Below are 13,471 nucleotides of genomic sequence, written 5' to 3' on the forward strand. Positions count from 1 at the left end.
AGTGACAATTTGTAGACAATAAGTAGATAATAGAAATGTTTGTTTGTGCCGAAGCAGCCAGACATCTAGAGGAGGGTGGATCTCTATGTATGGAAGTATGAAAGCTTTTGAAAATAGGATAGCAGATCTACAAGGTCACGACGCGTCGCTTCACGACACGTTGTGACCTTGTAGATCTGCTATTTTCAAATAGCCAAATTATATATAGGACTGAAGTGGTTACTGTATGTTTTGTAATAATAATCAAAATCTACAAATTAACTAGTAACTAATGTTTTGAAATAATTGTAGTGGAGAAAAAGTACAATATTTGCCTCTGAGATGTGGTGGAGTAGAAGTAAAAGTATTGAAAATTGGAAATACTCCAGTAAAGTAAAAAACAAGTACAGTACTTGAGTAAATTTAAATGTTACTTTACACCACTGCAACTCATGCTGCTAAGCTAACGTTAGCACATCATTGGTGCTTGGTTCACAAACTACACACCTAGTAACTTGTTATGCAAGGGATAATGCATGGGGAGGTAGTCATTATTGAAATTTAAAGCCCGACAGGGCGATTAACCACCGAGGCGAAGCCGAGGTGGTTAATCGCCCTGAAGGGCTTTAAATTTCAATAATGACTGCCTCTCCATGCATTATCCCGCTTATTACACGGCTACTTAATAAATACATAAATACATTTACCCAAAAGTAACAACAAAACGAAGTATTTCCTTGCTTACGGCAATGAAAGTATTCCATAAGTATTGGGCTGGGCGGACAAGTTCGCCTCGCAAAAACAAATGACGAAATGGAAAAAAACTCGCCCCAAAACACACTCGCCCCCCATTCTATTTACTGCCGATTTGCCTGTAATACCGCCGGATTTGCCCCGGGGCGACTATGTTTTGGGGCGAGCGTTTTGGTATTCCCCCGTTGTTGTGCCACGATAAACAAGGAAGTGTAGTGGATCAAATAGAATGACTTTTCGGTTATTGCATCGTCTATTTCTCACTTCAAATGTTTTCAAAAACATTCTTGAGAGCAACGTTTAGTTGTAAATGACATTGGTTGTTTGTTTACATGGCTGTCATGTTGGATAAAGCATAAAATCGAGCAGCGCAGGTTGATATGAGCAGGTGTTCTGAGTCTCTGATTAGACAGCGGTCCGTTATTGAGCTCATCGGTCATTATCCAGAAATAATGACCGATGACTGACCAATCAGAATCGAGCATTCAACCAAGCCGTGTAATAACATAAGTTAACCACAGGGAAGACACACTGTTATTAGACTGTCTTCTGGCTCTGAGTGGGAAGGTTACTGCGCTGTATAGTGTCCGGGTACTGTAGCTGAGTCGGCAGGGCTCTCGCCCGTCGACCACATGGTTATGGGTTCGATCCCAGGCACCACCAACTCGGCGTATGAGTAGCATGGCTTGGGTGCCTCAAGTTGCGCGCTAAGTAATAAATGAATACATGTTTTGAAAAAATAACATTAATACTCCTATATAACTATACTCTTATATGACACTCCGTGTGACACTAAAGGTAAAGTCACACAACAAAAAAGTTATAAAAACAAATGTATTGTTAGAAATCAGTTCCTATCCACGTAGACCTGGCTTACGCTAAACCGTTGTTGTTTTTCTCTCTCCCGTTGCAGCGGATCTCTAAGCTGTATCCCGGAGACGAGGACCGCCTGCGGCGCATGTCTCTGATCGAGGAGGGCGACTGTAAGAAGATCAACATGGCTCACCTCTGCATCGTGGGCTCACACGCTGTCAACGGAGTGGCCCGCATCCACTCTGAGATCATCAAGGACACTGTGTAAGAACATACATTATAAAACCCTGTTTTATACACTTCATTCTGTGTAAGAACATACATTATAAAACCTCTTGTATACTCTGTTCAGTGTCGCTTGTCAACAATAACAGATCTACAAGCTAACAACAAGTCGTTTTGTCACTCTAGTCTGTCATAAACATTATGCCATTACAGTGCCATAATAACGTAACAATCTGTGTCTTATTAGTTACCAGCAGGGTACTTGCTGCTGCCGAGTATACATTTATCTCATAATATGGGCATTAACCCATCAAGACCTGGAACTTTATATTTCTTTGGCTTTTCAAAAATCTTGAACATTTTTTTTTTTTAGATTTTTTTTCAAAAAACTGAAAACCTGTGAAAACATTTTTAAGAATCGCCTCAGGTCTTACTGGATTAAAAGGGACACAGACAGACACACAGACAGAGATAGATTCCAAGTTCTGTACAACTGCCGATCCCACTGACTAGTACTACTACTACCCCCTCGGCACTGCACGATACACACGCCAGGTTTGAAGTCGATTGGTCGGATGGTTCTCGAAATATGCGAGACACACACACACACTGACAGACTTGCATGCATTTGTACTAGTGTTTCCCAGACGATGGGTCAGGGAAATATCTGTATGGGTCACATAAAGTACCTGATCATACATGTGGTTGTGTTTTGTCCTCCAGGTTTAAGGACTTCTATGAGGTTGACCCTGATAAGTTCCAGAACAAGACCAACGGCATCACGCCCAGACGCTGGCTGGTCATGTGTAACCCCGGCCTGGCCGAGGTCATCGCAGAGGTACGTAGGAGCTACGTGTGGGGATGTTCTCTCTAATGCAATGGTTCTTAAACTCTGACACTGTACAAATGGAACACAAATACAATATAGATTTGTTTTTCTCAACCGCAAATGTACATGATGTTATTTAGACAGCATGTTGTTTATAGACAGACACACTCACAGACAGACAGACAAACTCACAGACAGACAGACAGACAGACAGACAGACAGACAGACAGACAGACAGACAGACAGACACACTCACAGACAGACAGACAGACAGACAGACAGACAGACAGACAGACAGACAGACACACTCACAGACAGACAGACAAACTCACAGACAGACACACTCACAGACAGACAGACAGACAGACAGACAGACACACTCACAGACAGACAGACAGACAGACAGACAGACAGACACTCTCACAGACAGACAGACAGACAGACAGACACTCTCACAGACAGACAGACAGACAGACAGACACTCTCACAGACAGACAGACAGACAGACAGACAGACAGACACTCTCACAGACAGACAGACACACTCACAGACAGACAGACAGACAGACAGACAGACAGACAGACAGACAGACAGACAGACACTCTCACAGACAGACAGACACACTCACAGACAGACAGACAGACAGACACTCTCACAGACAGACAGACAGACAGACACACTCACAGACAGACACACACACACACACTCACAGACAGACACACACACACTCACAGACAGACAGAGACAGACACACTCACAGACAGACAGACTCACAGACAGACAGAGACAGACAGACACACTCACAGACAGACAGACAGAGACAGACACACTCACACAAACAGATTCACAGACAGACAGACAGACAGACAGACAGACACTCTCACAGACAGACAGACACACTCACAGACAGACAGACACTCTCACAGACAGACAGACAGACAGACAGACAGACAGACACACTCACAGACAGACAGACACACTCACAGACAGACAGACAGACAGACACACACACTCACAGACAGACAGACAGACTCACAGACAGACAGAGACAGACACACTCACACAAACAGATTCACAGACAGACAGACAGACAGACAGACAGACAGACGAGTGATGATTTCCATTCCTTGTTCATGATCAGAGGATCGGTGAGGATTACATCCGTGACATGGACCAGCTGAAGAAGCTTCTCAGGTTTGTGGATGACGACGCCTTCATACGTGACGTGGCTAAAGTCAAACAGGTGAGAGAACGTTTACGCGTTGACAAATGTGTGTTGGCATACATTATAATGTTGATTTTGTTGACAAAAACCATGACGAAAAATGTTGGTCGACTACCTTTTTTTCACTGACGAAAACTAAACAAAAACTAAATAAAAACTAAGCTATGATGACTGAAACTATGAGTTGATATACAAATAAAAACTAGAGTAAAATGTCAGTGAGGGATCTAGTGGAGAAGAGATCCAGTAGAACTAAAAGACAAGTCATTTTATGTTTGGTTGCGCTCGGGTGCTGCGCTCTGAAAATAGCCGATCTACAAGCTCACAACGCGTCGCAGCGCGACGCGTTGTGAGCTTGTAGATCAGCTATTTTCAGCATGCAACCAAGTGTAAAATCAGCCATTACTAGACCCTCCAGAAAAACGCGGGCAAAAATCCTTGATTATGCGGGCTAAAACTCTTGATTATGCAGGCTAAAATCCTTGATTTTGCAATGAAATATGCGTTTTTTTTTTTGCAATTTTATGCAATGAAATTGCGGGAAGTTGCGAAATATGTGAAAAGTTGCGAAATATGCGGAAATATGCGATGCGAAGCTCATATTATGTGATGCGATGTGCATATTATGCGATGCGATGTGGCCTTTTTGAAAAAACGTTACCCCCGCATAATTATGCGCCATTTTGCTGATTATGCGGTAAATTCTGCGATCGCATTTTTCTGGAGGGTCTACATTACGACGCCATTAAGGCACCGCCAAAACACATTTTAGTCGACTAAATCAACTGCAGATTTAGTCCACTATAATCTTATGATATTTAGTCGACTAAAACTAGATTAACAGTAAAACATTTCAGATAAAATATGACTAAAACTAAATGGAATTTGATTCAAAAGACTATGACTAAAACCGAATCAAAATCTGCTGTCAAAATCAACACTAATACATTACATCTCCTCTTCATATATCTCTGAGGATTGCTGTACTTCATTCTCATCATGGTTGTGTGTGTGTCTGGCTGTGATTTCCAGGAGAACAAGATGAAGTTCTCCGTCTATCTGGAGGAGCACTACAAGGTGAAGATCAACCCCAACTCCATGTTCGATGTCCAGGTGAAGAGGATCCACGAATACAAGAGACAGCTGCTCAACTGTCTGCACATCATCACACTGTACAACCGTGAGTCTTCTCTGGTTTCTTAACCCATTAAGACCTGGAACTGTGTCATTTTTAGATTTGAGCTAAAAAGCATTATTTTACACTTTGGGCTATTCAAAAATAGCAGATATACAAGCTCATAGCGCGGCACCGAGTGCCGCGCTACGAGCTTGTAGATCTGCTATTTTTGAAAATTCGTGAAAATGTGTGCAAATCTTTGAATATATATATTTTTAAAGCGAACATTTTTAACTCAAATCTTTGCTACTGGGGGGTCCCTGGAACAAAATATTTTGATGGGGGTCCGCGGCCAAATACATATACATTGTGGGGGTCCTTGACATGAAAAAGATTGAGCACCACTGATATAGAAACATACGTTTTTCAGAAAACTGTTGGGATTTAGGAGACATGTAGAATCGGCTTCAGGTCTCAATGGGTTGAACACCAGCTAAAATGAAGAAAATATATATGTTTTTCACATTTCAGAGCATATCCGTGGTATTTTATTTTTTTGTACTTTTATCTCAAAAGTCCCTAAAAGTCCAATCTTAATGACTTCCTGTCAAACCAAACGTAATGCTCTACCATCAACACAACACAATATAAAGACAACTTTGACATCATGAAGGTAGTTTGTTTAGCACATGGTCAGTACAACAGAACAGGTTGAATGATGTTTTTGTACAGTACTAACAGAAGGTGAGGGGCAACAGACGGTGCTCTTAGCTTACGGATAACATGGAGTCTCTGCTGGGATGGTACATGGATCCATGTAATGTGTTGATCATAGCTGAGTCTCAGTGCACTACTGTGTGAACTGAGAGATTGTGTTCTACAGGTCATGTTCTCTCTGTTTATGTGGATGTTTTACATTAAACAAAGATGCACACACACACCACTGGCCTGCCAGTGACCTGTACTATGTCACACACTTAGATAGTAGACCATGGTGTTTGACATAACACGCAGGAACGCGCACACACACACACACACACACACACACACACACACACACACACACACACACACACACACACACACACACACACACACACACACACACACACACACACACACACACACACACACACACACACACGTGTGAGCATGCTTAAAGACATCGTAAACATGCACACACAAATAGCTATTCAAGTACACACAAACACACAATACATGTCAGGGTACATAGTCATTTGTATTCACACCGGTTGTATGCAACTGTTGTGTTTAGTTTTAACAGACTCATAACGTCACTGATTCACTGTTATGCTGTTTTAAGATTACTCCTAACATCAGAGTTCATGTCTTTTTCCCATCAGGCATCAAGAAGGCACCCAACAAGTCATGGACCCCTAGGACTATTATGATTGGAGGAAAGGTAAAGCAACATTAAATCTTTGTCTTTACAATACACTTAATATCACATAAACCTTTATAATAACCATTGACATAATTCACTATCTTATTTGTATGTTTTTTCACATACATGTACATATACATGTATGTACTTTTGAGAACAGTGCATTCCCAGAATGGAAACAGACGGGACAAGACAAAACCGTTCCTTTATTATTATTATTTATTAAAACATTTTCAAACAGTGGAAAACAGCCCATCTATAAGGTCACACAGGTCGGATATTTTCACTACTTTTGTGTGATGAAGTAGTAGGGTATTTATTTACCAAAAAATATAAAAAACAGCGAAGAGAACATATAACATCTTGATAGTGTGTGTAATCTTACAAATTAAATTAAAAAAGAAAGTATTTTTAATTGATTTCAAGATTGCACTTTTTTCTTACAAAGTATCTGTCAAAACGGTGGTAATCTGTGGTCTAGGACTCTCCAAAATCTGCATCAGAGGACCAAGACATCTGTAAGCTTTAGTGATGGTTCATGTTGCCCCCTACAGGCGGCTCCAGGGTACCACACGGCTAAGATGATCATACGACTCATCACGGCCATAGGAGATGTGGTCAACAACGACCCCGTGGTGGGAGACCGCCTCAAGGTCATCTTCCTGGAGAACTACAAGGTCACGCTGGCTGAGAAAGGTCAGTTTAGCCTTTACACACGTAAAGGTCTCTCTCTGACAAGTGTTCTATAGCCTACACTTTAAGATGAGATCTTAATAAGATCATATCGTTGCTGTCGGGAAAAAAACTCTTATCTCCATATTTGACACAAATCGGCGATCAAAAACCGGCGAAAGTGGCCGTTTTCAAGATGTCTTGGCCATTATCTCTGGAACGGAAGGTCCAATCTGCTCAGTTCAAAGCTTGTTGGATGTGTGACTTTGAGGACATTAAGCACACAATGATGGCTTTCGGGTTATTTGGGTTTTTTAGGGGAGGTGAGATCTTAGTTGGGCAGGCGAGCGCCTGCCCTGCCTCTACAGTGGGTACGCCACTGAGCCACTGCCAGGGTAGGGTGACCACCTTCAAACAGACCCATTGAGGGACAGACGTACCCGTTCCGCGGGACATCACATGCACGCGCGCGCAAAAAAATCTGCGCGCAAAACATTTTTTGGGCGGATTGGGTTCGTTTTTTTCCAGTTTTTGGTTTCTTTATTTCGGTTTTAGGGTTAAGATTAGGGTTAGGTTAGGGTTATGTTATTTAATTCTTATTTTTGCCTGATTTTACCGATTTATTATTATTTTTTCATATCTTTGATTTTCGGGACATTGCTCTGCTTGTGCGGGACGCGGGACAGAGGGTCCAATTTCGGGACTGTCCCGCGAATTTCGGGACGGGTGGTCACCCTATGCCAGGGATTTTGAGCATTTTTACTAATCTTTCAAGACCCACAGAATATTTTGTGCTGTGACTAAAATGACACAAAAAATCTCAAAAGAAAGATGAGAAGAAAATGAGGAAAAGAAAATGTTCCGTTCTTTAGTTATGGGCAGTTGAATATAGCTTGTTCTCTGTGTGTCTCTCTCTCTCTCTCTCTGTCTCTGTCTCTCTCTGTCTCTCTCTCTCTCTCTCTCTCTCTCTCTCTCTCTCTCTCTCTGTCTTTGTGTCTCTCTGTGTCTCTCTCTCTGTGTCTCCTCTCTGTCTCTCTCTCTCTCTCTCTCTCTCTCTCTCTCTGGGTGTCTCTCTCTCAGTGATCCCAGCCTCAGACCTGTCAGAGCAGATCTCCACGGCGGGCACAGAGGCGTCGGGCACAGGGAACATGAAGTTCATGCTGAACGGGGCTCTGACCATCGGCACCATGGACGGTGCCAACGTGGAGATGGCAGAGGAGGCCGGCGAGGAGAACCTCTTCATCTTCGGCATGAGGGTGCCCGACGTAGCGGCTCTGGACAAGAAAGGGTAAAAAAAAACAATCCTAGTATTGATAAATGGTGCACGTATATTGTGCCTTTTATCCAAAGTGCATTACATTGACCTATTAACACACACATTCACACACCAATGACAGAGGAAACCATGCAAGCGGCGGTGGAAAAAGTACTACAATTTTTTACTCAAGAGAAAAATACTCTGTTACAAGTAAAAGGCCTGTGTTCAAAATGTTACTTGAGTAAAAGTACAAAAGTATTGGCATCAAAATATACTTGAAGTATCAAAAGTAAAAGTACTAAAATGTTTGAAAATAGCCGATCTACAAGCTCACAACGCGTCGCGATGCGACGCGTTGTGAGCTTGTAGATCGGCTATTTTCAAACAGCCTGTGTATAAAATATGGCTGAAGTGGTTAATGTATGTTTTATAATGTAATAATTTATATCTGCAAAGTAACTAGTAATAATTGTAGTGGAGTAAAAGTAGAATATTTGCCCCTGAGGTGTAGTTGAGTAGAAGTAAAAGTACTGGACATTGAAAATACGAAATACTAAATATAAAAACGTATTGATAAATAGGTGCATATACTGTATGACCGGGATGTGATGAAAAAGGTTTAAAAAAACTAAACAAAACACTCTTCGTACCAAGTTGACCGGAGTCCCCCATGGCTCTATACTAGGCCGCCTCCTGTTTTCCGTCTACACGTCGCATTGTGAGCTTGCGGGGTTATTTTCACTGACTGTTCGCCCTTTAGAGACTCTATAGGGTTCAAGGGGTTTTAAATAAATGCCATTTTCCCCACCAGCTACGATGCCATGTCCTACTACAACCGCATCCCGGAGCTGAAGCAGGCCATGGACCAGATCTCCGCCGGGTTCTTCAGCCCAGACCAGCACGACCTCTTCAAAGACATCGTCGACATGCTGCTGCATCATGACAGGTTAGCTCAATGACAGAGACATGGTGTCACTTACTGAATGAGCACTTTAGGACCTGCTGACATAATCATGACCTTGTTGTATGTAATCCCATACTCACGCATCCATGCAGGGACGGATTAACCCCCGCAAGGGCCCTGGGGCCGCCAATGTTTTAGGGGCCACCCATACAAACAAAAATTGCAAAACAAATGTTGTGATTTTTTTTTGGGGGGGGGGGGGGGGGGGGATCCTTAATCATATTCCATCATATATGGACGGGCCCCAGGAGCCCTTGGAGCCCAGGACCACAACAACTAAAGGCCTTTCTGTTTGCTGCTGCCTTCCATTGACTTTTGTGTTTATTCTGTTTTATTCTTTTTTTTATTTTATTCTTTTCTGCAATGTATTATTTTGTGTGCATATTTCATCTTTAGTTTTTTATTGTCCCCTAATGTCCTGTTACAACATGTTTGCTTTGCTTGATGTTATGTGTAAAACACTGTGCTGAAATGTGCTGTACAAATAACCTTGCCTTATGCCTTACGTTAATCATATAATGATTGTGTGTGTGTTGCAGGTTCAAGGTGTTTGCAGACTATGAGGCCTACATCAAATGTCAAGATAAAGTCAGTGCGCTGTACAAGGTCAGTAGTACACTACACTGTATAGCATTGGTTCTCAAAGTGGGGTCCGGGGACCCCCAGGGGTACTTGAGGGGGTTCCAGGGGGTCCCCAGCTAAATGATGGATAGGAACCAAATGGACCCTTATGGGTCTGTAACTCTGAAAGCGTACAAATGGAACCGGGTCCATTTGGTTCCATTTGTACACTCTCAGAGTTAAATTAACATTGATTTTACAATATGAATTGGGGTCCCAGGGATAGAAATGCCATTAAATGGGGGTCCGTAGCCCTAATGCATGTCAAACTGGGGGGTCCTTGAAATTAAAATGGTTGAGAATCACTGCTAGAGACGTAAAAATCTTCTCTTATGGGGGTCCCTGGCTTATCTTTTCAAATGGGGGTCCGTGGGCTAATAAGTGTCAATTTGGGGATCCTTGACATGAAAAAGTTTGAGAACCACTGCTGTATAGTATCCTGAGGGTTAATGCAACTCTGAGAGTGTACAAATGAAACCAAATGGACCTGGCTCCATTATGGGTCTGTAAGTGTAGATCTGCTATTTTGTGTGTGTGCAACACCAGCACGAAACCAAGTATAAATCAGACACAACAACCCTAACTAAACTAACCCATGTGGCTGGGAAGGTCGAGCCCTTCAGTTATAATAGATGTTATGAAAGCGTGTTCAGACAGACTGAGGTTCCCTTAATATAGTAGGACATACTGTTGTAGAATAACGCCTCCTGGTTTTTCTCTCCACGCTTTTGACAGAATCCCAAAGAATGGACCAGGATGGTCATCCACAACATCGCCGGCTCCGGTAAGTTCTCCAGCGACCGCACCATCGGCCAGTACGCCAGAGACATCTGGGGCATGGAGCCCAACATGGAGAAGATCGGAGCCCCCGACGACCCCCGCTAAACCAGCAACCCCCCCCCCCCTGTTCCTCCACAACCGTCTCTGTTCATCTAAGGGTGGTGTAAGTGATATTATTTTGGTTAAAATAAGTGTTAAATAGCTCTGTATTGTGAGAGTAGTCACTGCTATAGAGTGTGTGTTCAGTAACAGGGGTCTCTCCGTCTCTCCAGCTCTTTTAGTGCAGTGGTTCTCAAACTTTTTCGTGCCAAGGACCCCCAAATTGATATGGATTTGGCCGTGGACCACCACCTGAAAATATGTTGGGCCAGAGACCCCCCGGAAGCAAAGATTTGAGTTCAAAATGTTCGCCTTTTTAAAAAAAAAGATTTCAAGATTTGCGCACATTTTCGAGATTGTTCAAACAAGTGGAATCGGGGAAAAAAAATAGCAGAGAATATGTCATCCTGATTGGTTAAAATTGTTGTCCCACCTGGACAATGTATTTGTGTGTTTACTAAAGAGCTGGAGAGACGGGGAACCCCCGAATATAGAGCTTTTTAACTAGTAAAATATGTTTAGTTTTAACCAGAACAAAACTCACTTACACTGCCTTTGAACAAGAGACAAAGCGGATCATTTTTTTTCCCTAGTGTAAGTTGTATCTCTGTAGTAAATGACTGAATCTTTATACAACATGGAGTATTATTTTACAGTATCTCTGTAGTAAATTATGACTCAATCTTTATATGAGTATTAATTATTTTCCACATACCAGCAACGCGTACAGTAGTAGCCACGGCAACACAGCCATTATGCACTAAAACATATTACCTCTGTCTGGTGGGAACCTTGTTTTTCCAAAATGTTGCTTTTCAGGAAATTAAAAAATTAGATTATATATTATATCTACTATCATTTAGTCACTATCTCTTGTTAATACTTTTCATTTCGTAAATATTTACAGTATAAAACCCCACTTTCAACCTTCCACCGTGGTTGAAGCCTTCAAAAGTAGCGAAGAAATAGCAGATCTACAAGCTCACGAAGTTGTGATGTAAGCTTGTAGATCAGCTATTTTCGCTGTTTTTTTTTAAGTGCCGACAAAATAGAACGTCAATTTATGAAAACGAAACAAAAAAAGATGAAATATATGGAGATACAAGGTCTCTGCCAGACAGCGCTGATATTCTACCTGTAAATCACTACGTTCCACCCAAAAAAACAGTTTTTCTGAAGAAATGTTGCTGTAGGAAACGTCAGTACTGTTGAGCCACCGAAACCATATGTCTTCCATGGAAGGAGACAATACGGGGCTAGCATAGCATCGCTAAGTATTTATATAAACTAAATGCACACATTCTCCCATCAAAAGCATCGCGATTCGGCCACGTTTCTTGCCTTGCCAGGGAAAGCTGTATTTTCATATTCACGCTGTACGTTATCGTTCCGAATGATTAAGAACCTAAAGCATGATTTATGCTCCGTCGCGGGCTGAGAATAGCAGATCTACAAGCTCACGATCCGTCGCGGACGCGACGGATCGTGAGCTTGTAGATCTGCTATTCTCTCAAGGCGAAAAGTACCAACCCGGGCCAAAAATCACACATAAATGTCACTGACTTCTCCGACTGTATTTTATGATGTATGTTGAATGTATGCATTCTGTTTGTTTGTTTTTGTGTGTTTGTGCCGTTCATTGATTGTCGGACCTCTGCTCTGCAATCCGGATGGCTATATTAATTATGAATTAACGTGGACTAATTATAATCAGTTTTTAGCTGTGTTCTGTTCAGCATGATCCTGTCAGTGTTCTCTCACTTTATTATATATACAGTACCAGCGACTCCCAACCTCTGGCTCTGGGCCTGGGCAGGGGCCTGCTTATTTTGTGTGGCCGGTGAGGGTATTGCAAGTGGAGGCCGCCCAAAGTCTATGGAGAAACTTTAAGATTTTAATGGTGACATAATATAATAATAATGTATTTAAAAATGTGTTATTATCACTGCGATACAGATAAATTAACGTACAGTTAATTTATAGTAACTTGAAGTATACTATGTTGGTTTCACTCATTCCAAGCCGGAAAACAGCAACGAGCAATGTGTTTTATCAAAAATCTGATTTTATTTGATTGAATTTTTAAAATGCTCTGAGAATGCACTGACTGGCTGCTGTGTTGTTTAGTGGTCAGGTGGGTGGTCGGGTGGGTGGGTCGGTGGGTGGGCCGGTGGCCCGGTAGGAACGCTTTTAAGAGATTTACAAAGTCAGCCCTGATCCAGAACATGGGTTGGGAACCCGCTGAGAGGTACTGTCTGTGCTTTGTTCCTGTGATCTCACCATGTGAAAGAAAGACCCTCTTCTCTTCTCCTCTCTCCACGCTCACAATACCTGATACCTCTCTGTTAAGGCTTCTGTTCAGACTAGCAGCCCCCCAAAACCTGGTGTCTGGTCTATCCCCCCAAAACCTGGTGTCTGGTCTATCCCCCCAAAACCTGGTGTCTGGTCTATCCCCCCCCCCCAAACCTGGTGTCTGGTCTGTCCAGACTGGAGTCTGAACAGCAAAAACAACATTCTGAGCATATGAACCACATTCCTAGGTGGTTTAAAACGGTGATTCTCAAACGTTTTCATGTCACCGACCCCCCCCCCCCCCCCGACCCCCCCCCCCCCCCCCCAAAGTGATATGTATTTGGGACCTCTAGAAGCAAAGATTTGAGTTACAAATGTTTGCTTTAAAAAATAAATATATATATATATATTGTCAGATTTGCAAAAATGTATACGACTT

At 42.3% G+C, this 13,471-nt stretch overlaps 2 protein-coding genes across 2 annotated transcripts in view; one reads left to right on the forward strand and one right to left on the reverse strand.

Moving 5' to 3' along the window:
• The window catches only part of pygmb (phosphorylase, glycogen, muscle b), a 36,937-nt gene extending 24,755 nt beyond the window's left edge, over positions 1 to 12,182 (forward strand). The window contains exons 11-20 of the mRNA XM_084043093.1: positions 1,646 to 1,809; positions 2,494 to 2,608; positions 3,741 to 3,842; positions 4,857 to 5,004; positions 6,306 to 6,364; positions 6,901 to 7,042; positions 8,099 to 8,306; positions 9,088 to 9,222; positions 9,780 to 9,846; positions 10,597 to 12,182. Coding sequence (XP_083899219.1) covers positions 1,646 to 1,809; positions 2,494 to 2,608; positions 3,741 to 3,842; positions 4,857 to 5,004; positions 6,306 to 6,364; positions 6,901 to 7,042; positions 8,099 to 8,306; positions 9,088 to 9,222; positions 9,780 to 9,846; positions 10,597 to 10,746 — 1,290 coding nt within the window. The 3' untranslated portion in view covers positions 10,747 to 12,182. The remainder of the gene's footprint in view (positions 1 to 1,645; positions 1,810 to 2,493; positions 2,609 to 3,740; positions 3,843 to 4,856; positions 5,005 to 6,305; positions 6,365 to 6,900; positions 7,043 to 8,098; positions 8,307 to 9,087; positions 9,223 to 9,779; positions 9,847 to 10,596) is intronic.
• The window catches only part of LOC311034806 (uncharacterized protein), a 313,846-nt gene that overhangs the window by 146,304 nt on the left and 154,071 nt on the right, over positions 1 to 13,471 (reverse strand). The gene's annotated exons all lie outside the window — the stretch shown is intronic.

Source organism: Gymnoscopelus microlampas (genome assembly GCF_963454915.1).
Source record: "Gymnoscopelus microlampas genome assembly, chromosome: 19".
Lineage (NCBI taxonomy): Eukaryota > Metazoa > Chordata > Actinopteri > Myctophiformes > Myctophidae > Gymnoscopelus > Gymnoscopelus microlampas.